The sequence below is a fragment of the Rhineura floridana genome, chromosome 3, assembly GCF_030035675.1.
Source record: "Rhineura floridana isolate rRhiFlo1 chromosome 3, rRhiFlo1.hap2, whole genome shotgun sequence".
Lineage (NCBI taxonomy): Eukaryota > Metazoa > Chordata > Lepidosauria > Squamata > Rhineuridae > Rhineura > Rhineura floridana.
In genome coordinates this window covers 6,398,901-6,422,675 of record NC_084482.1, presented here as the reverse complement: position 1 = coordinate 6,422,675, position 23,775 = coordinate 6,398,901, and the positions used below count along the sequence as shown (strand labels likewise).

Genomic DNA, 23,775 nt, shown 5'->3' with positions numbered 1-23,775 from the left:
GCAGCGCACAGCTGAATGATGGAATTCCCTCCCACAAGAGGCAGTGGTGGCCACCAACTTGGATGGCTTTAAAAGAGGACTAGGCAGATTCACGGAGGAGAAGGCCTATCAGTGGCATCTAGCCGTGAGGTATCTGTTCTACCTCCACTGTCGGAGGCAGTATGCTTCTGAATGCCAGTTGCTGGGAACCACAAGTGGGGAAAGGGCTATTGCACTGAGGTCTTGCTTGTGGGCTTCCCACAGGCATCTGCTTGGCCACTGTGAGAACAGGATGCTGGAGGCCTGATCCAGCAGGGTTCTTCTTATGTAAGTAAGGAGTGGGCAATATTCTTGGACTGGTACTGGGGAAGACTTACCCTTGGCATTAAAGCCCCGGCACTGCCTCAGGGGGTCACCATGTTTGATGTCCTGGCGGCGGCTTCTCCTGCATGAGAGGGAGGGAAGAGATCATACTTACTGCCTTTGCCATCCCAGGAGTCCTTCTCAGTTTCGCTTTGAGCAGTCGAGGGTATATTTTAATAAACACCAACCAACAGTAATACTTGGCATTCATTATCTATCTGTTGATCTGTCAGGGATGGCTCTCCAGCTGTTCTTAGACTGCAACTCCCATCATTCCTGACCGCCGGTCATGCTGGCTGGGGGAGGGTGGGAGTCCAACCGCATCTGGAAGGGCCAGAGATGAGGTTCCATCCCTGGTTTAACCAACTTGCATCCCACTTCAAGGCAGCTTATATTTTTAACAAAGTTGTCTCCAGTCTCAGCGGGGGCAAGTGTCCTCCACCTTGGAAGAGGCCAGCAGTCTACATTACTCTCTGTCCATACTGCAGGGCCATGAAGAGGCCGACAGGGCAAAGAAAAAAGGGCACCTCGTTGTTGGTGACTGCAGGACAAAGACAAAGCCCTCTCTGGAAGCGGCCACCTCTCAGACCAATCTGAGCATCCAGGCCAGGGCGCCAGGGTTGCTCCTGCCACACGCTACTTCCTTCACAGGTAGCAGGCTCAATGGCGGTAAATAACCCTCTATGTCAGGGAGCTTGATGGAACTGCCCTCTTCCCTCTCCATTGCCAGCAGTGATCTTTGTTCTCTCCAGGGTAGCAAAGAACAAGTCCTCCCCAGAAGCACTCTCCCGCCACAGCCTTTGCCTTCCCAACTTGGCTTGAGAACTCTCAGAAACTCACCTTTTAGCTGTGTGGCTATAGCGGGCACAACGTTGCCCATCCCAAGCACAATAGGGATCCCTGGCCAGGCAGCAGTCGGCACAAGCTTCACCATACTCACGGCATCGATGCAGGCTCAGCTGGGAAACCCCCACGTCCGAGGAGACATACAGCTGTTGCTGCAGAGGAGACAATGATGATTGTGCGGGACCTGAATTTCACCTGATGTTCCCAGACCCCCTTTGCCTCCTACAGGCTGAACCCAAGAGTCCTGGTTTTCAGCCCCCACATAAAAGCAGTGGAATCCCATTCTCCCTTCCCACAGTTGGGGGACTTGGTCCACAACACTTAAATAGTCCTTCAGGCACCTGCACCCCCGTTGTAGTAGCCAGGGCTGGCGCCAGGCATGACTGGGCCCTTGGGCACCAGTCTGCCTTGGGCCTGTGGTGCCATAGCCCAATGCCCCCTCCCAATACAGGTGGTGCAGGGCTAATAAGCCCGTCCACCTACCTCTTGTGTTGTGTGAATGCCATGCATGGTGCACCTGCACGCCTACCAGCAACTACGATGGCAACAGGAGCATAAGCGCCTTAGGGAACCCCCTGCTGCCATCTTCGGTGATGGCAGGCATTCACACACAGTGTGCATGGCGTTGACACTGAAGAGAGGTAGGTGGGATGTGTGGATGAGCATGGGGGGTGCCTTTCAGCTCCCTCTCCGCGATCTGCATCAGTGTTGGGTTGTAGGACCCGACGCTGCCGCAGACCGCAGAATGGAAGCACCACCCTCCCACAGTAAGGAGGGGACAGAAGGACCCCATAGGGCTCATGTCCTACTTCACTCTGTGGCAACACAGACCTCAACCACCTACCCGTTTGGAGGATATCCACAGTGTCTTCACTGGAGCTGGAGCCTGCAAGGCAAAAAAGCAGCAGGAGCAGCAGCAGCAGCCAAAGGTGAGAAAGGCAGAGATGGGTGGTGGTGATTTTTATTTTTATTTATTTATTTGTTGGATTTATTATTCACCCATCTGGCTGGTTGTCCAGCCACTCTGGGCGACGTACAGAATAAAAACATACAAATACATTAAAACATTAAAATCTCAACAGTAGTAATAACCTAGCTCACCCCAAAAGCCTGTCTGAAGAGCCAGGTCTTCAAGGCCTGGCGGAAGCTCATCGTAGCGGGGGCATGACAGAGATCGTTTGGCAGGGAATTCCACAGAGTAGGAGCCACAATAGAGAAAGCCCTCTCCCTAGGCCTCACCAGTCTAGCTGTTTTAACTGGTGGGATAGAGAGGCGGCCTTCTGAGGCTGATCTTGTTGCGCAGCATTCTTGATGAAGCTTGGAGGCGCTCTTTCAGATAAACTGGGCTTTAAAACCGTATAGGGTTTTAAAGGTCAAAACCAGCACCTTGAATTGGGCCCAGAAAATAACCGGCAACCAGTGCAACTCCTTCAGCACTGGAGCGATGTGATCTCGCCGGCAGCTGCCTTTGATCAGGTGATGGGTGTTGAGGGCAGCAACAACAGGGAGATGAGTCTGGGCCATGTGTTCACTCACCCTGAACACTTCAACCTCCTCCAGGGTCAGTTCTTCCAAGATCCCCTGCTCCTTCGGCAGCACAATCACCTTCTGCACGGTGCCCTGGTCTGGAGGAAGGAGACCCAGAGATCTTCCTTGAGAAACTATGAAGGACATATTACTCCAGAGTATAAAAGGCTGCACTGGTTGCTGGGCAGTACTTAAGCACAACTACAAAAGTACGAGCCTTAGACCAGGGATAGGAAACCTGTTCCCCCCGGCAGATGTTGCTGGACTTCAGTTCCCATCAGCCCCAGCCAGCATTACCGGGGATGATGGGAGTTGTGGTTGATCAGCATTTGGAGGGCCACCACTTCCCCATCTCTGGCCCACATGGCTTGGGAACTGGTTACCACATGGACCTGCCCATCTCTTGAGATCATCAAGGGAGGTTTTCTTCCGGGTGGCCCTGCCTTCCAAGGTGAGGCAAGTTGCAACTGGAGAGGGGCCCTTTTCAATGATGGCTCCTTCCCACAAAGGCTCATTTGCCAAATAAAATGGCTACCTTTTTATTCTCTGCAGATTTAAAAAGTTTTAGCCTACTGCTTCATTGTTTGATCTTGATTGTTGTGAATTTTATTGTTTGTTTTTACTTTAGTTTTACCTTTCCATGAATCAGCCTCAGAACCAAGTGGATTAAGATGACATATAAAATGTATAAAATAAAATATATAAACACTCAGACAGGGACCCCTGACGTAAATATCACAGGCATGGAGTTTGTCTTTAGTGCTGCTACCTGAATGCGCTTAGTTTCAAGTAGTAGACAGTCACTGCCAGGCCTCTACACATTCCATGCACCCACAACTACACTGAGCAACTATAGCGTTTGGGGTCTTACCCAGAATTAAGCCAGAACGGGCCCTGCCATGAAGGGAGAGGCAGCTGTCTTCAGACTGAAGATCTTGGGTGCCAGTTTAGGTGGCAAATTGGGAGACAGACAGATGTTAGTGACCCCCTTGTGGCCACAATCCATGGGGAAACTTCCCTTAAAATGCTCTTGCTGAGCTTCCATTCATTTCAGTGGGGTTTGTCCAGTGGATTGCAACCTATAGAAATCCATAGATTTTAAACCTATGGGCAGAGCTTACTTTTATTTTTGGACTGTGCCTACTGATTTTAGGCATGATTAGACAGACAGATAGACAGCAACCTCTGGCTTCCTTCATCTTTTTCAGTCAAGGAAATTAAGAAAAAGAACCATTTTGGTCACACCTGGGAATTCAGTGGAATTCAATATAGACTTGAGGCACCTGTTAGCATCTGTAGTGAGAACAACCTCTGTGAGACCCAGGTCTGCACCAGCTAGAGTCAAGAGGGTCACCTGGATGAGTTTTGCAACATCATACCTGATTGGGGGGGGTGGAGTTGAGGGTGTGTGTGTTAGAGATTGAAGAGCCATGCACACCAGCACCACCTCCCTAGCGAGCACCCACCTGCAAGTGGAACCCACATTTCCAAACATACCCGTCCCAAGAAAGAGAACCTCGTAGCGCCCATCCACTGCATCCACTAGGTCAACGGCCAACGTGGTGAAGCTGTAGGGTACATTGGTCCTCACCAGCAGAGGGCGGCGCTGCAGCGGGTAAACAGCATTGTACATCAGAGGGTGGGCGCGCACAAAGGTCACCAGCTCATCTGGAAACTCACGCGTAGAGCGAAGTCCTGGGGTGAAGGTCCCTCCTGGGCACTACAAAAAGAGAGGAAGTAGGGTCAGAGTTTGGGAAGGGTGGGGAAAGTGTTTGGGTTCCAGCTTTCTTTTCTAATCTGCTTCATACCCAGAATGCAAAGGAAACACAAAATTAAGTGCAAGCCGAGGGAGGGGGGTTAACATAAGGAAAAACTGCAAGGCGTTTAGGGAATGGAATGAATGAGGAGGAGGCAAGAAAATGAAATGCAGTCATGAGGGGACTGGAACATCAAGGGAGTGAGAGACATTGAGGACTCACAGCTCCAGGGCGAGGGTAGGGCACACGTCCCGTGTAAGGGCCCCACTGATAGTTGTGCCCCTCCTTGTGGGCAAAGGGCCCATTGAAGACCGTGCGAATGTCAGCCATGGAGTAAACGCAGACTGCAGACCCGCGGAACACTGACCTTGGGGAAAAGAGACACAAGGCGTGGAGACAGGCCGAGGGGATAGGTCTGTGGCCAGCTGCATAGGGGAAGCCTCACCACTGACATCCAGCTGTCCCCACCACATGCAGCTCACTCACCCCAACGTGGAGAACACCCCATACAGTAGTGGGTGCTTCTCATCCTGTGTCAGCAGCAGGAAAACATCGCCTGGAGAAGGGGAACAATGACCGAGCATCTTGAGAGGGAAGGGACGCATATTGTGTGCAAGACCATCCCAATCTAGCCTATGGCCAACTTCCTGTACGCATCTCCCAACAACATCCATGCTGGCCTTTAAGGGGGCACACTGAGACAAATGACCCGGAACAGCCACTGAAATACAGTGGTTCCTTCCAAATGGCTGTAGGAATGCATTAAACTCAGAGTAATAGGTTGCTTAAGTCAAGGATGGAGAATCTGTGGACTCTTCAGATGTTGCTGGCCTACAACTCCCATCATCCCTGACCACTGGCCATGCTGGCTGGGACTGATGGGGGTTGGAGTCCAACAAAGGTACAGGTTCCCAATTTTTGGCTACACAAGTGGGTTTAGAGACATCCACAAATGGCCAAACAAAAAAAGTATTGCCCATCCCAGCTGCCACTGGAATGCATTGGGTTGGGATCCTGCACCTTGACATGCAAAACTCAAAATAAAAATCATCTTGACAGGTATCTTTTGGAATGAAGTGGAAGGAGCCAAGATATTTCAATGGCCATTCTCTGGTCATTCCAGGTTTAAGTCATTCAAACTAACTCTTTCCCCAGAGCTTAGGGCACAAGTCTGTTTCCACGCCTCAACACCCCCCCATACATTTCCCTATCTAAGCCTAAAGCTTCTCCCCCAAGGATAGAACCTGAAATCCTTACTTCCTTAACCTCCCAACCCAATATAATTCATTCCCAACAAAATGAATCCCCAACAAAATCCCTCTCCAAAATAGGGGCTCACGCAGCTCGTCAAAGAAAGTCTCTACACCATCCTCGCCAATCACTGAGCAGACGAGGCGAGCTTTAAGGAACGTTGTCCACTTGTTCACCAAGGAGCGCTGTCCCCCGTCATCATTCTGAAAAAGGAAAAGGTACAAGGATCTGTCAGCATCTTCCCCACAATGGCCAAACTACACAGAGATTAATTGAGTGCTTTCCCCGTGTTTTTCTTGCAGAAATTGCCAGCGTGAAAAGCCCAATCCAGAACAGGATTTGTGTGCACGGAGTTGGTTTTTTTAAAATTTGCATGGGAGGGGAGCTCCCATTCACCCTCCAGAATAGATGGATGCAGCATCCATCTCTGGGCTGGAAGATGGACAAAGTGTTTATTCCAGGATTTCTTGCCTTACCACCAGCATGCAACCAGGGAGCAGCAAATTTGTAGGAAAATGTTATATTTGAAGCTGTACAGAGGAGAAAGCCAAATACAGTCTCCAGGACTTTGGTTTGATTCGGAGACCTAACCAAGAGCAACAGGAGGCTTTAATAATTCAACTGTGGAGTGAATCAAAATTCTCTTCTCTAAACCAGGGATGGGCAGACTTCAGGCCTGCAGGATCTGCTTCAGTTTTTACTTGAACGTCAAGATCCACCAATCAGAGCCAGGTGCAAAAGAGTGGCTGGGGGGTGGGAGGAACATAGAATTAAGGATCCTCTGAGCACATGCTCAGCCCAGGAATTTGTGTTCAGTGCCACAGCTAAGCTCACAGCTCTGACACACAAAACTCCACTCCTAGTTTTTCCACCAGGCTTTCTTAATCCCAGTGTAATAATTCCAAAGGAGGAGGAACCTTTTATAGCTGCAATTGTTAAAGTAACTGGGAGTCAGAATTCTTTGCAAAAGAACTTCCTAACAGGTTGTGTCTCCAGCTCTGTGTGCTTGTGAGAATGCAGAGAGGTACTGCATAATGTTGCAGTGGGAAGCACTCCTGTTCAGGGTTCCAGCCAGTCAACTATGTCCTCTTCCCGAATACTCTATTCCAACAACAACAACAACAATGGACTGACACTCAGTGTTAACTAGACTGCAAGGTTTTGGTGTTTTAGCTCCCTTCCCTTATGTCCCTTCCCCAAAGATTGCTTGCACTTTTGCAAACTTTGAGATTCTCCCAAGCATGTCAATGCCTCTCTTTAATTTCTCAGTGGCCTCGTTTTAGCTATATTCCTGTTGATGCTCACCCTGAGTTTCCCATTAAAAGGAGCAATGTGGGCCAAAGAGGTGCCCTGCCGGGTCAGGCCAGTGGCTGACATAGTCCAGCATCTTGTTTCCAGCAGTGACCAACCAGCCAGGAACCTCTGGGATGTTTACAAGCAACCCATCCCTGCTAGATCTCCCCAATACCAGCATCTGCTCTGCTGCCTCTGAAGGTACTGCACCATAGACAGCACAGTCTGGGCCTCAAATCCAACACTTTACTGTGAACATTTTTAGGACCTGCAGGGGCAACGTTAGCTCTGCAGCATATGGCAGAAGGAGTGACAGCTTTCACCAGCAAAATACGCACGCCTCGGTGGCAGCTCCCCAGCCTGCTCCATCTTTCTCAGCCTGATGCCCCATGCCTCAAGCAAAAGACTTGACTGCATATGTTTGTGTGCCTCCCCCCACTCCAAACATCACTCACCAGGCAAACCCGTCCCACCCGAGCAAGCACGGCAGGTCCCACGGCACCCTCAAGGGCTTTCTCACGGAAAAAGAAGTAGAGCTTGTCATCGTTATGGTCAGAGCTGTCGGGAATGACACGGGCGTGGAGGAAAACAGGGTCTGGTGGGGAGAGGAAAAGGCGCAGTTAGTTCACCACTAAGTTCACCACTAAGTAGCATTAGGAAACCCTTTAGCCCAGCAGAGGTCAACCTTTCAGGCAAGGTTGCCACAACAAACTAAGTACAAACTATAGGATATTTTCTGCACCCTAGCCTGTAGTATACAGCTGGTATAGCACAGTGGGGAGGAGAGCCTGGCTCAGAGTCCAGAGGCTGTGAGTTCAAATCCCCACTCATGTCTCCTGGGTGTAAAGGGCCAGCTAAAGATCACCCCCACAGTGAGTGGCTCAGGGGTTACATGCCCTGCCACCTGTGTAGCCGTGGGCAAGCTGCAGAGTCCCAAGGAGCCCAGTTGCCCCCCAGCTGGCAGTTGCGGACAAGGAAGGGGCTGGCTTGTGCAGCTGTGGCAAGCTGAGCAGGCCCTAGCCAGCTGGGGAGGACTAGCCTCAGAGGGAGGCAATGGTAAACCCCCTCTGAATACCGCTTACCATGAAATCCCTATTCATAGGGTAGCCATAAGTCAGGATCGACTTGAAAGCAGCCCATTTTTTCAGTCTGTAGTATATTACATACGAGCGCCCCTTCCCCCCCTTCCTGTCCCTTGCGGCAATGCTCCTCTTCATGGTGGGCGGGCTGTGTTGGGTCGGCTCTTTCATATGCATTATGGATGAGCACTATAGGGTCGTACTCAATTGTTTGTTTTTATACTTGGCTTTTAATGTTTGGTTTTTACATTGCAAGTTGCTTAGCGCCACTTTTGTGGAAAAACGTGAAAAATAAACACAATTATTGTTATTAATAATGCATAAGATTAATAAATATATTAAATTATACATTAATCATGGGTGGTATTCAATGCTAGTCCTACTCAGAGTAGACCCACTGAAGTTACTAGACATGACTAACTCAGGTTCATTAATTTCAATGGCTATACTCTGAGTAGGACTTTATTGGACTACCCAATATTACTACATTAATATCAATATCAACAATAACAACAACAAAACAACAACAACAATAATGATAACAATTACTATATGTCTACTGAGCTAAGGAACAGGCGACAGCCTAGCAGAGGAGAGGCAGGAAGGATGGCAGGTTTTGGCTCTATGCCGCAGCCAATCCACAGGCCCACCTGTTCCTGTCCAGGTGTGCCACAACACACACCACTACTTGTGCCGCTCATGCCATGCTTTCCTTTGTTATCCCCCGTCTGCTAACCCAGAACTCATCCCCACCCCCTTTTGGCTACCTTCAGCCAACGCTCAGCCTCATACCATAGAGCCAGCGGGAATCATGTTGCTCAGTGCGTACAGCCGGGCGAGGTCCCATGGTACGGAATACAGCAGCATCGGTGCCCATGAAATCCACATGCACTCCAGCATATAGTGTGCTATCTGTGGAGAGGAGAAAAAAGAGGGGTGCACGAGGGCATCAGTCAAATAGACACATGGGCATCTGTGAATATACAAATCTGAGGGGGTGAAAGCTGGCAGAAGGAGGAGCGTTTGGGTTTTTTTAGAAGGTACAACAATGTAGAATAAAAGGAACTGCCTTGGACTTTAGGTCTGTCTGATCCAGTATTGTCTACCTTAACAGCAGTGATCCAGGATGTCAGGTAAGGGTCTCTCCCTTTGAGACTCTTTAACTGGGGGTTGAACACGGGATCTTATACATTCAAAGCATGTATTCTGAAACTAAGCTATGGCTCCTTAGTGGAAAATGCCTGTTTTTCCTACAGTATCCTCAGCTGCTTATTGTTCCTTAATAATCAGTTTTTTAGCACTAATGGATTGTTTAGCGCTAATTGGCTGTTTACCTAATGCAGCATAGTGAATATGTGTGTGTGCGTGTGTGTGTGAGGGTGAGGGGGGGGGACCGGACAGTAGTGGCTGTACGTACACAGTGACGTAGTCCATGGCTCAATCTGACAGCATGCGGCCATTTATACACTAACAAGCAAGATGGATCACACCCACCTACAGCTCTCTTTTAAGTAAAACAAGAGAGAGATACATATGAACACAAAGCAGCCATGTGTATGCAGAGTATTTGTACTTGATACAGGGTAGCAGGATTGCATCCAGAGACATGGGCACACTCACTCAAGGCCACTTACTGACAAGCACAGCCATGCTGTGCTGCCGCGGGTCATATGGGCACTTCCCTTTTCCAGGCTCCAATGAACGAGGCACCATGCGGAAGAGGTACTCCTTTGTAGGAAAGAAATAAGAGAGCATTAATATGAGCATGGATCCTACCTTGAACTCATCACCTAAACCCCAGCTTGCTCCCAAAGCTGGAGGGGGACAAAGTCCCCTCCACCCCTTAGCCTACCCTCCTTTTCTGTATCACCCTCCCTAGACACTGAGGGAGCTGCCTTATATTGTCAGACTATCAGACCATCTAGGTCAGGATGGTTGACATCAGTGAGGGGAAACTTGGGGCGCTCCAGATGTTTTTGGATTCCATTGGCCTCAGCCCTCTTGGCCAATGATCAGGGATGATGAGAGGTGTAATCCAGCAATATTTGGAGGGTCACAGATTGCCCACCCCTGGACACAACCTGGCTGGCATGGCACTCCTGGGTTTCAGACTGGGATCTTTTCCAGCCCTACGTGGCGATACCAGGGATTGAACCTGGGCCCTAGGGCATGCAAATCATGTCTCTACCACTGTGTAATGGTTCTCCTCCCAGTGGGAAGCAATTCAGGTTTTCTGCTTACTTCGGAGCGCCAGCCACGGTTGATGAGGGCACAGACTGGGTGATAAGCCCCGGTCCCACACGCATAGAGGTGAGTCCGGTTCAATGGTTGCATAAGCCGTATGTAGTTGAAACATTCACCCTAGAGGGCAGACATGAAGCAGGGCATGAATAGGCAGGCATTCTCTTGTTAGACAGAAGTTGGTACAAACTCCCATTTTCTCACCCTAGGCCTTTCGTCCCCTCAAGAATACAGAGGCAGGGGAGCAGAGTTCTGCAGGGGTGGGGGTTGCCCAGAGAGGAATCCTTTGGATTGGTTTGTGCTATCAGAATCACAATAGCTCAGAGTCACAAGCTATGCAGGAAGGATCAAAGAAGAGCAAAGAAGATGTCATGGAGGCAGCCATTTTTGTTTTGTTTTCTTTTTCAGCTACACATTTCTTACAGGGACACAAGAAAACCGAGGAGGTCCCAGGACTCCCAGGGTCTGGTCTGAAGGCAGATGAGGCCACCCCCCTGCTGAAGCGAAGCAAGGCTCCGTCTGGTTAATACCACATGTGCTGCCTTGGATTCCATGATGGAAGAAAAGCAGTAGAGAAATGAAATGAAAGAAAAAAGGGGCCAGATGGATTAAAGGACAGCCCAGAATCATAGCTGTATTTGACAAATAACCTTCCAGTTTACAGGGATTTGGGGAGTTTAGACACACACAAAAAGCACACACACACACACCCAAGCACCAGAGGTTGTAAGGCGATACCCAGGATCAAACAAGGGCCACATCCACACCAGATATTTATTGCACTTTCAACAATCATGGCTTCCCCCAAAGAATCCTGGGAAGTGTAGTTTGTGAAGGGTGTTGGATGTTGTTAGGAGACCCCTATTTCCCTGACAGAGCTCCAGTGACCAGAGTGGTTTGTCAGCCCCTCTTCCCAAAGAATCCTGGAAACTGTAGCTCTGTGTGGGGAATAAAGGTCTCCTAGCAACTCTCAGCACCCTTCACAAACTATACTTCCCAGGATTCATTGGGGAAAGCCGTGATTGTTGAAAGTGGAATAAATGTGTGGTGTGGATGTTGCCCAAGAGTGGTGGAGCGAGCAACTACTACTCACCCTCTGTCCTTTCCCTGCCAAGCGACACTCATTCTGGTGGCTTGGAAGCGCTGGCCAATGGATCTGGGGAGAGAAAGGAGGGTCAGCTTGGAGAGGCTGGAGGTACTTCCACCCCCATCCCTTTGGTGTTCACTCCCTTGTTTCCAAAGCTTGGCCTAGAACCCAAGCACCCCTGGTGCCTTATCTCCCTGGCTGCCTCTGCTCCTACCCCTCCTATCACCATTCATAGCTTTATCCCACGGTGCTTGTCCACCCACCAATGCAAACCAGCCTTCCCCAGTAGTATCTGGCTGGCCACAGTCAAAACCAGAACCAGTCCAACCCAGCAGGCTTCTTCTTCCAGGCCCTTGCAAGGCTTACGATGAGTGGCTCCTTGTTGATGTTGTGGAGATCCAAAGCCACCAGGAAGTCTCGTGCCCCCAAGTAGAGCCGTTCCTGGTCTTGGTCCATCAGTAGGATCCGATAATCACTTGTGTTGAAGGTGAAGCTGAAGGGGCGGGCAGTGCGGGTATCCAGCAGTTCTGGGGAGAGACATCCTCAGAGTCAAGGGCCAATCCCACAAGCCCACCCACTCCTTCTATCTTACTGGCCACCTTCCTTTAACCAAATAGAGGAGAAGACCCAAGGGTCCTTATCCTCCTCCTTTTTTACTCCCTTTCCCACAGAATGAGCAGCAGTTGGAGCAAGCTAATCTGTGCAATGCCGGGCCTGGGCCCAGGCCGAGCCAAGCTGAGCTCAGGGGGTATTTTGGTCTCATTAAGTGGCCAAGGCGGAGCCGACGTGGGTGTGTGTATAGAGGGGTGCTCAGCGGCTGGTACAGCAAAGAGCCTAAATCCCCCAGCAATCCCCCTGGCCACATTCCACAGGCACAGATCAGAGAGCAGCAGTGGTGAGTTTCCCACCTGCGGTGACCTTGGGGATAAGGCCAGAGGACAATCAGCCTCTTTGCCCAGCCTTCTGCTACCTTCTGCAGCCAAGTCTGGGCAAGAATTCAGAGACCAGGAACAGAAATTAGCCTAATCCCTTGGACAAATGGACTAAAGCCTGGAAGAAGAGCAGATTTCCGGGGAGCTCAGAGACAGGTGGAGAGGAAGGGAGGGAAATGAGTCTGGATGGATACAGAATTAAGATCCAATTAAAAATAAAATAAAAACAAGTCCAGGAGCAGGATGCCAGGGTTCTTAGCCACCCAACCCTCTCCTTTGTTTTCCCAGCTCACTTTCAGTTGACCCACCCCAATCCATCCCCCTCTGAACGCTGGGGACAGAACCCACAAAACCTGATGGAATTCCCCAAGCATTAACACATGGCAGGTGGGAGACTCTCATTCCCCACCCTGCAGTAAATGTCAGGCAGCCCCATGGCAGAATGCCCAGGGGCAGGGTGTGTCAGGCATACCCAGATCTGATATATACAGTGATCATTATATAATACTGGTGGCATATATATCAGCAGCGTTGGGAACCCAATTCAGGAATATGCTCACAACCAAGGAATGTTGGAGTATTTTTTAGGTTTTATAAACAACAACCGAGAGGGTATGGGAGAGTTTTTTGCTGGCATAAAGTGGGCTGAGGAATTTGTGGCCCTTTGGATGTTGTTGCACTCCAGTTCCCATCAACTTTTGCCATTGGCCATGCTGGCTGAAGCTGATGGGAGGCCAACAACATCTGGAGGGCCGCAGGTTCCCCATCTGTGTCATAAGGGAATAGAATTGCCTACAAAGCCCCTTCCCCACTGAGAATCACCAGTAGAACACTACCAGTTATAATAAATCATTTTTAGGTGTTAGGTGAAGGTATAATTGCCCTGATTTACTTCTCTATGAAGAAAATATACCACAGGGTGCTATGACCATACCACCGACAGTTTTTGAGGCCATTTATATGAATCCCCAGATACTTTGGAGAAGCACTGCATTCATGAGGTTTACACTGAATAAATCCAGACTCATTAGGTTTAAGGTGGATAACTCTGGAATTCTCTGGACGCAATATACCATTTTTCTGTCTGGGGAGATTCATGTGGTGATTCTGTTGCTGGGTAAACAAGGAGATAGTTGCTAAGGAGCACAATCTGCAAGGGAAAGGACCACTCAGGGCCCCGAAACCCCCCTTTCACATCTTATCTCCCTGACCAAGCCCACCAGGGAAGATGGATAGAGCTTTGGAATGTGTCCGTCACAGCAGTACAAGGGCTGCTGAAAACTGTCCCTCTTCTGTACTCACAAGGCGGAGAAGATTACTACCAGCAAAAAAAGAAAATAAAAGAAGACAGACATTGTTTTTGGTCTTCACACAATGTGTAGTTAGTTAACTTTGTCAGGAGTGTGCAGAAGCACTCCTTGAAGTGTGCATTCATACCCCAGTCATACCACATAACAACATAAGAAGAGCTCTACTGGATCAGATCAGAGGCCCATCTAGTCCAGCAGCCTGTTCTCACAGTGGCCAAGCAGGTGCTTCTGGGAAGTCCACAGACAGAACATGGGCGCAATAACATTCTCCCACTGTTGTTCTCCAGCGACGGGAATTCAGAGGCATACATTGTTGTGACTAGCAGACATTAATAGCCTTATCCTATTCAAAGTCGTCTAAACTGGTGGCTGTCACTACATCTTGTGGAAGCAAATCTCACAGTTTAACTATGCGCTATGTGAAGAAATACTTATTTTTGTCCATTTTCATATGGAGAAGGTATGAAAAACTGTCACCAGATGTGTATTTGAACAGAGTGGTAAGCGGCGGTAACGCAGTCGAAGCTCTGCTCACGGCTGGAGTTCGATTCCAACAGAAGGCGGAAGTCGAATCTCCGGTAAAAGGGGTCGAGGTCCACTCAGCCTTCCATCCATCCGTGGTCGGTAAAATGAGTACCTGGCATATGCTGGGGGGTAAAGAAAGGCTGGGGAAGGAACTGGCAATCCTACCCCATATATACGGTCTGCCTAGTAAACGTCGCAAGACGTCACCCTAAGAGTCGGAAATGACTCGCACTACAAGTGCGGGGACACCTTTACCTTTTAAATACTCGTTTTAACCTGTTTGGGGTTAGTGTTTGAATGGGATGGGAGAGATCAGCTGGAGGTGAAAGTGGGAGGGAAGAGTTGAAGGGAGTATGGATTGACAGTTGGGATGATGATGGGATTTTGTGAGTTGACGGTTTAGGGGAAAGAGGGTGAAGGGTAGAGGAGATTAGCTGAGTGGAAATGGGTTTAGGAGATTATTAGTTCTAATTGCATTCATCCCAACTTCAGTTTATTGTGAATTTATTTTAATTGTTTCTCAAACAAAACACTGTTGTTAACCCTGGGTAATTATCAATGGAACACATGTTTAAAGGGTTTGAACACCTCCCCTAATACACCTGTCCATTATGAGACCTTGGGGTCATACTGGATAGCTCAATTAAAATGTCGACCCAGTGTGCAGCAGCAAATTCCATGCTAGGAATCATTAGGAAAGGGACTTAAAATAAAACTGCCAAATCATAATGCTGTTATACAAATCTATGGTGCAATCACACTTGGAATACTGTGTACACTTCTGGTCTCCTCACCTCAAAAAATATATTGTGGAGCTGGAAAAGATTCAGACAAGGGCAACCAAGATGATCAAGGGGATGGAGCAACTCTTCTATGAAGAAAGGTTACAACATTTGGGCTTTTCAATTTAGAGAAAAGGCGCGTAAGAGGAAATACGATAGAAGTGGATAAAATTATGCATGGTTTGGAGAAAGACAGAGAAAAGGTATCTCCCTCTCTCATAACACTAGAACTCATCGACATCCAATGAAGCTGAATGTGGGAAGATTCCAGACAGACAAAAGGAAGGACAATAGAATTCCCTCCCACAGGAGGCAGTGATGGCCACCGACTTGGATGGCTTTAAAAGAGGATTAGACAAATTCATGGAGGAGAAGGCTATCAATGGCTACTAGCTATGATTATTATGTTCTGCCTCCACAGTCAGAGGCACTACGCCCCTGACTGTCAGCTGCTAGGAATTACAAGTATGGAGAGTGGACTTGGACTCAGACCTGCTTGCTGGGTTCCCATAAGCATCTATCTGGTTCACCACCATGAGAACAGGATGCTGGACTAGGTGGGCCACTGGCCTGATCCAGCAGGCCCTTCTGATGTTTTCACGTTCTTACACCTATTGTGATACCTAGTACTGTTAGCACAGTAAACTGCAGCACTCTTTAAAGGCCTTGAACTTTAACAGGCCCTGGCAATATACACTGGAGATGTGCCTCTAGAATCCAGCCCTGGTGGCAAAGGCCCCTTGCAATAGAATTTGCTGTCCACTGCAAGAAGCCATTTTGACTTCCTCTCCAGTGTCTGGAGACAGCCCGGGGTTCAAGCCTCCCCTCGGTCTCAAGCTCACTGGATGGCCTTATGCAAATCGCTGTTTCTTAACCCGAGTCCCAGCACCTGCAATATGGGATAATAAAACTGGGCTATTTTTTGTGTAATTTAAAAGGATTAATAAGACCATGTATGCTATGGCTTTCAACACACTAAAGTGCTCCACACGTTATTGTCATCACTAGTGGTAGCAGAATTGATAAGAATATTACTTAGCATTTGTCTAGCACTTTTAAATGCTCAAAATGCTTCACATGCATTATCAAGTTGGAATCCTTACATCGACTCCGTAAGGTAAAGTTTAGCATCATTATTCCCCAAATGGTAGGGACTAAGGCTGAGAGAGAGCAGCTTATTGAAGGCCACCTAGTGAATTCATGGCAGAGGTGAGATTTGAGTCGGGGACTTCCTGTTTTATGGCTCATTCTCTTAGCCACTACGCTAGTTATATTTCATATCCACCCCAAAATGCAATATATATATATAAAAATACTGTTGCATGGCATTGGAACAGGGTAGCAATCAATCTGACATAAACAAAGACACAACCCTTCCAAATACACCCCCATTGTGTAACAAGAGGAGAGCCCACCTCATCAAAAGCGAGCACAGCCAGAGCCCACTTTGTACAGGCATGCTGACTTCATGTGGCAGACGTGCCGAAGAGCCGCACAGAACATGGTGCACACAGCACAGGTATTTACCACATCTCAGGCAAGCCCACTGTGCAATCAACCGGGCAGCAGTGAGCAACAGACTTCAAGGCACAAAGACCAACTGCAAGGCCCATACTATTCCCAAATATTAATGCCCAACCATACTTAACTTATACCGTACACCCTCCTCCCTGCATGAAACATAAGTTGGCCAGGCTCCACATGAGATAACACTCCCTACCACCACGGCTGCAATCCAGGACATTCATCTTCACCACATACAGTCCTGTGGATCCACACAGACACAAGCAAACATACATGCACACACATGCACATGGGTCAGAGTTATGTTCAGGGCTTTGCCTTTTATAGGCAGGATTGCTGCTGCCAAAAGGAATGAATTGTCCTTTGGCCAAGGATCTCTCTCTCTCTCTCTCTCTCTCTCTCTCTCTCTCTCTCACACACACACACACACACACACACACACACACAGAGAGACTGGGCTGGGCTAGCCCCAACTGCCTTAGTTGAAGAAAAGGGGGGGAAGGGTTGCAGTGAGAAGAGTGGGTTGGGTGCCCATAACGGGGGCCGTGGCACACACACACACAGTGATTAAATGATCTCCTCTCTACCCCAATTGCTCTCTCTTCCCTTTCTCCACAATGTGCTTTGAAGAGGGGAATCCATCCAAGTGTATTCCAGCCCCTTCTTTGTATGGCATGCTGGGTATTTTAAGCCCTTCTGGGAAATCCTTTCTCCCTGTGACTGGCAAGTAACCAGATCCAGGAATCCCCGAGAACAGAGAGTGTACGGGGAACCCAGCAAGGTCACAGGAGATGTATGGGGGGGGGGAGTTGGAGAAGCAAAAGAGGCAACATAGGACCCCCACATACAATGGTATACGTCTCTATGGCTGAAAAAATACACATAGCACATCTGTACAAAGGCACTTTCCACAGCAAGAACACAATCCAGGTCATTTTACTGCCTTTTGGCAGGATTTCAGTATGCAAGGGCGAGCCTTTAAGGTTACGCTGGTGCCAAAATTCATAGATTTCATTGGCACATTAATTTATTTATGTATTTTATTTATAAAAGGATTTCTAGACCACCCTCTTGCAAAGGTAGTGTATAACATAAAAATCATCACGATTTGCAATATAGGACTCTGTTGGGAAGAGAAAGCCAAACAAGTCAACTTGGCCCTATAAGCACCGATTGCATGCACAGTCAGAATGGTGTACTTGTCCTGTCCTGAGTATGTACATACACTGGCACACAAGGCTGCATATATCCATGAAGTGGCAACTATTGGAGAAATGGGTGTGAATTGCCTCAGTTTGCATATACAGTTGATTGTCTGCTTGGGAGCATGCGTGCTTGCCACTGCAAATGCCCATGTATATATGCATGTAACCAATGGGTCATTGGTTGCCCACACATAAAAATGTGTTACTTCTCATGAAACCACATACATACAGCTGCTGAGATAGGGCTGCATATTTAGGTTTAGTCTATGGAATCTATTGCTACAGGGTGGTATAAACAACATCCATCATCATCATATAGATTAATCTTTTTGGTGGCTACTAGTCACAACAGCTAACAGTGCAGTCTATATATTTGGAAACAGTATCTCTCTGGATACCACACAAGAGGGCTTAACAATGAGAGATGGATATGACCATCAGACTGTACTTGTACATTTCCCTGAGGATTCTGGCTGGCCACAGTTAGAATTCGGACACCACCACCACCCACCAAACACACACACACTGGTCTGATCCCAACAAGAAATTATTCTGATCTGACAGGGAACTTGCTGTCCTGCGTAGGGACCCACTGCACATGCACGGACATAGGTAGGAAAAGGTATGCATTTTCTAGAGCATCTCCCTGTTGGTTATGGGGTTATCCTAAAAGCACGTTCACATTTGCTTATATTGACATCCTTGCACAACATTAAAAATGGGATCATTGTTTATGTGTCTCACATGCATACAGTAAAGGCATCCACATTTACAGATGGGTCAAAATATATATTCCACCCCTTGTCTGAGCAGCTCATTGTAGCCTACAGTATATGGTTGCAACCTGTGAGGTAGGCTAGGATGAGAGATAGCGACTAGCCCAAGTTTATGTCATAAGCTCTATAGCTGATTGTGGATCTGTCCAGTCCAAGTCCTGGTTTCTCCTCCCCACTGGTGTTGTGCCATGCTACGTTTGTGAAATTATTACCTACAGCACATTTTACTCACACTCCCCAAAGCCCTTGCCTATCGTGTGAACAAAGTTGCCACAAGCACCAGTGAACCTGCCTTTTCTTCTTCTTTGCTTCTTTCATTGCTTACTCATACAACCTGCCCACTGGTTGATCAACACATAATCTCCCTCCTCCCCCAGCCAGCTTCAGTTTCAGCTCATCGTTCAATACTGCTTGGGCTTCTGTACAGTGTAGAAAAGTTACTGAATGGCTACAGCTACAAACAATTCCACAGAGATTATAAGGAGCACAAACCTAATATGTAAGCATTATAGAGAAAACCAGGTGTGCTGTTCTGGAGATAATCACAATGATCGTAAGTGCAAATACAATGTATGAATAATGCCTCTTCCCAAACCCAGTTCCTTGCCCTCAATAATCATGCATTACGATTAGAAGTGCTGCAATATTTAGTCAATCAATCAGAGGCACCAATTCAAAATCTTGTAAAGATAACCAGCCAGCAGATGTGAAATAATTAAATAATGGTTTTCATCCATGCAAGTACTTTTGAATTCATGGGCATCAAGTATTTGCATAGAAGAGGAATGCCTTGTCTGAGATGGGAGCCTGTTGTGACACATGCATGCATTCACTACCTGAAGCCAAAGCAAGAATGTGACTCTCTTGCTTCAGAACGATCGTTTTATTCATATGCAAATTAATATACATATTGTCAGTTACTCCACTGATTAAAAAACTCATACATTTAATCAGCCTATTTTTTGTTTGCTGCTTATGTTTACTGTTGGTAGGTTGATTTTATTGTGATATTCTGTATTTTAATCTTTTTGTACACCGCCCAGAGAGCCACTCGCTATGGGCGGTTTAAAAATGAAATAAATAAATAAAATAAATAAAATAACAATTTCTTTCAAGTGACAGTCCTAATTATTAGGCTTTCTTGTATTTGTAGTTTTGTCCTTTTAGCACTGCCTCCTGCCATATCTAGGTTGAGTGGCGGAAGAAAGTATAGAAGTTTTAGTATGGAGAACCAACGTGGGGTAACAGTCAGGGTTGGACAAGGACAGAGGAGAGCCTGATTCAAATTTCCACTCAGCTGTGAAGTTAACTGGGCACCCTTGCTTCAGGCACTACCTCTTAACTTAACCCTACCTCGCAGGCTTGTTGTGTGGATAAAAAGTTGGGGGAAGAGAACCATGTCCACTGCCTTGAGCTTCTCAAATGAAAGGTGAGATATAAATGTGATTTAAACAAACATACAATGAAAAACACCGCCCCCCATCCATAGTAGCTCTCTGTGCCAAGTGCTACCCTAGTCCTAGAGTTGCCCCAGTACCATCTCTCACCCTTCCCTTTCTCTAAACATATAAACAGGAGCTCTGTCCATCTGGAAGGCAAAGCGCATGTTCCCCCTCCCCCCCGCATCCTTTCCTAGGACTCACCTGAGTCTCTTTAAGCCTCCCTTACCTTTGTAGGTTAGGTAGACACGGGGAGCCCCAGTGAGGCTGCTCTGGCCCAGGCAACGATGGAACAGCAGCCCCAAGAGAAAGGAGATTATCCAGGGCACCATGGTGGTGGGAATCCTCAAGACACCTGTGAGAAGAGAAAGGTACCTGGAACCCGGCACTTCTCCTGGAGATCTCTCTATGACAGGGGGGGGGAAGGAAGGGTATATGCACTCCTGGGCACTGCAAGGAACTGGTTGATGGGAGGAGGCCTAGAGGGCGCTGTGTCGGAGTAACAGAGATCAAAGCCTCCTTCCGTGTCCATCCCACCCAGGCGCCCAGCCAAGCAGCTGTAACCCGAGTGGCGGCAGCGGCTGATGGGCACTTCAAAGGCTTGGTCTGCCAGCTTCTGCTACGCTCCCCTCCACTTTCTCTCTCTCTCTCTCCCCACCCCTTCCCTTCTTCAGGCCAGCGGCACTTTGAAGTTGGGGTACACAGACAGGGAGTCCCCAGATGGGTGGTTTCTCCTCTCCCTCCCCCCAACTCTACCTTACGGGACTCCTCCGGGACTACCAGGTCTCCCACCACCACCACTCCCTTGCAAACAGTGCCCCCTGTTGGAGTCCTGCGTGGAGATATATCGTGGGGAGAGTGCTTCGTCTTGGGACAGCCCCCTTCATTCTGAAGAGGGCACCGAGGCTTGAGCTGCCATTCTGGACACAGGCTTGGTTTTGCTGTGGCCTCCTGACGCCATCACTCTCAGCACAAGGGGGCAGGAACGGCAGAAATCCCTCCCCGAGCCCAGCCGGGCTATAATCTTCCCCATGCCACAGAACAGGTGCCAGGGGACAATGCCAGGATCACCCCTCACACACACACCCTCTGCACCACCACACAGTTCAGGAGGACTCTGTGCCAACAACAGCAGGGCCTGGGGCTTTGATCTGCCTGCCAGTCCCGTTTCTTTCCCTTTCCCTGGGTATGTGCTCTGTCCTGTCCTGCCCCCCCCAGCTCAGTCAGCGTGCTGCGACCTGCCGCTTCCATACCTGAACCAGGTGCAGCTCACAAAAGCAGTGCATGCTGGGACATGGAGTCTCAATGGCCCCAGGTGCCGATAGAGCGGGGTCCCCTGACACACAGCACACCCACCCCAAACTTGGATCAATTTTTTACACGCTTTGTCGTCTCTCTCTCTCTCTCTCTCTCTCTCTCTCTCTCTCTCTCTTCCCCTTTACACACAGGGATCTGATCACCACACAGGGACTTGGAGAGCATAAAGCCCGCTGAACCCAAGCCTGATGTCCACGCTTTCCCGTCCATTTTCCACAGTTTTGTCTTGATCAGGACAGAAGCCTCACTCCTGTCCTGCGCCACAGGTTGTTATGACTTAATAGAATTATCCATTTGAAGCTGGGACCCACCACGGCCTCACCCCAGCAGTGGCTGCATCTCAGACGAAGGCTGCAGTCCTAAATATACATACGTCCCTGGGAGTAAGTCCCACTTAAATGCCACTGGAACGTCTTTCCGAGCAAATATACATAAGATCAAGGCTAGAAGTGAAGCAGACATATCTTATACCACACACACAACTTTAGAGGAAAAATAAATACCAAGACTGGAGAGGGGAAATAAATTGCAAGCTTGGACAGGAGGGAAGGGGAGGGGAACGCGATCCGTTACTAGGATAGGAGGAGGCACTACGGGGTGGGGATGGGGGATAAGGAACAGGGCCAGGATCTTAGCGAGGACTGTGGTTTCCCAAGAGAGCGGAAAGGGCATGAATCGAGGCTACTTACCTCCCCACGTTTGCTCTCACTTTCCAGATCAACACTGCGAGTTAGAGCCAACAGGCTTGTCCACTCGATTGTGCCCAGGAAAGTTTCTCAGCAGTGATGTTCTTCCAGAGGGACAAGCCGCAGCCAAGGAGGAGGCACATTTCTGTCCCCCACCCTCACCCTGAGATCCTGGATTTTTTTTTTAACTCTGGGGGAGAGAAAGAAGGAGCAGAACGTTTTCCCACCGGGCGTGCACACAACCTTTAATCGGCTTGGAAGGTCCTCTGCCTCCTGTAGCCGATAACCAGACCCTGCCTCCCTCGAGACGTGCTGGGACGGCTTAACCCCTTCGCTACTCCCAGAGCCGGGAGGAAGCCGCTCTCTCCAGAGCCTGGCAGCTGCCGGGGATGCCCCCCTCCCTCCCTCCCTCCCTCCCTCCCAAAAAGGGTCAGTGTGGATTGCGGGACAGCCTGGAGACAGGGGCTCCCAGCAGACTGACGATGACGATGTTGGGAAGTTACCCAGCTCGGGATCTCATCCATCCGCCCCTTGGATCCCTTCCCGCGTTCTGTGGGGCGGTCATCCAAATCTGCGCCCCTCAGAGCCTTTAGGGGAGCAATCTGGCTCCAGCAAAGTCGGAGTCAGGAGAGAGGAGTCTTTTACCTCAGTTAAGATGCAGAGTTGCGCGCGCGCGCGCGCGTCACAACCCCCTTTCAAGCCAGGCAGGCCCAGAAGGTACCGGGCCCCGTTTGCATCCTGCCAGCCGCACCTTTGGACTCTCCCCAGCAAGGAGGAGGGCGGCACCTGTGGGGGGCCAGGAAAGGGGGAGGACCTGGCAACGGAGCCTGAGAAGGCGGGGTGTCAGGTGCTGGAAGGAGCCCAGGGCAGCTCCGGCTGGAGGAGGAGTGAGAAAGACACCTTGACAGATGGGCAGGCGACAGGATTTTGGTTGGCTCCGTTGCCCCCTCCGCTCAGATAAGGATCCAGCCCTTTTCCATCGGGGCACTGTTCGGCGAATGACCTCCCTGATTAAGCTTGCTCTGGCATGGGGGGGGGGACTCAAGCCGATGAGAGCCGTGTGCTGCTGCCTTCAGGTTCTGAGCTCACAGGAGCATTGAGGTAAATCTCTTGCCTCCTTCAAAGGGTATAGAACTGAGGAAAGCCTCTCCTTTGCAGCCTCCCCCATGAAGGATCTCTACTCTTTATGGCCCGCTGGCTTTGAGGAAGTGGTGCTGTCATACGGAAGGGCTTTGGGACAACACTCCGGGGTCCCAAAATGCAACAGGGCTGGCTTAACGACATTTTAAAGTAAGCAAAACAATATATATTACTGTCCAATGTGGTGAAACTCCTCTGGAAGACTTAATGAAATCTTACAGAGTCTGTTTCCTAACTGTACCACTGCTTTGAGCTTTCTTGAGCGTTGGGCTGCACTTCTACATCCATTATGGCGAGCCCAAGATCCGTCTCAGAGAGTTTACTATAATGGTGCCCACTGCTGCTATTGGCAAAGATGCAGGTGATGCTGAGGCCTCGAGGGGTATTCTCTGGTGAGGGTTAGGCAGTTACATCTTCTCTTTGAGAGTACTGGACTCTTAAAGAAAGCACCCCAAAGACAAAGGCATGTAAATATATTCAACCACAGGCAGTACAAAACTATGTAGAAAATATGTCAGTCAGTGAATTGTAAAAATGCACATTAGCTATACTGGATACAGGCTTGTATTTTTTCAGGGAAGGGGAACCTATGGCCCTCCAGATGTTGTTGGACTACCACTCCCATCACCCCAGACAATTGGCCACATTAGCTGGGGCTGATGGGAGCTGGAGTTCAATGACATCTGGAGGGCCACAGACTCCTCCTTCCCTGTGTT

General features: G+C 48.9%; 1 protein-coding gene across 3 annotated transcripts in view; it reads right to left on the bottom strand.

The window, feature by feature from the left end:
- The window catches only part of LOC133379252 (semaphorin-3F-like), a 31,053-nt gene extending 8,089 nt beyond the window's left edge, over positions 1-22,964 (bottom strand). The window contains exons 1-17 of one of the 3 annotated variants that reach the window (XM_061614156.1): positions 22,565-22,964; positions 21,923-22,109; positions 20,146-20,271; positions 11,790-11,950; positions 11,430-11,492; positions 10,337-10,456; positions 9,730-9,823; positions 8,888-9,007; positions 7,472-7,611; positions 5,812-5,926; positions 4,959-5,028; positions 4,695-4,839; positions 4,213-4,435; positions 2,725-2,813; positions 2,033-2,074; positions 1,183-1,340; positions 357-424 (exon numbers count right to left, since the gene is read on the bottom strand). In XM_061614156.1, the coding sequence (XP_061470140.1) occupies positions 357-424; positions 1,183-1,340; positions 2,033-2,074; positions 2,725-2,813; positions 4,213-4,435; positions 4,695-4,839; positions 4,959-5,028; positions 5,812-5,926; positions 7,472-7,611; positions 8,888-9,007; positions 9,730-9,823; positions 10,337-10,456; positions 11,430-11,492; positions 11,790-11,950; positions 20,146-20,248 (1,711 nt within the window). In that variant the 5' untranslated portion in view covers positions 20,249-20,271; positions 21,923-22,109; positions 22,565-22,964. The other 2 variants (XM_061614157.1, XM_061614158.1) reach the window with 2 other exon arrangements.
- Positions 22,965-23,775: the final 811 nt, after the last annotated feature.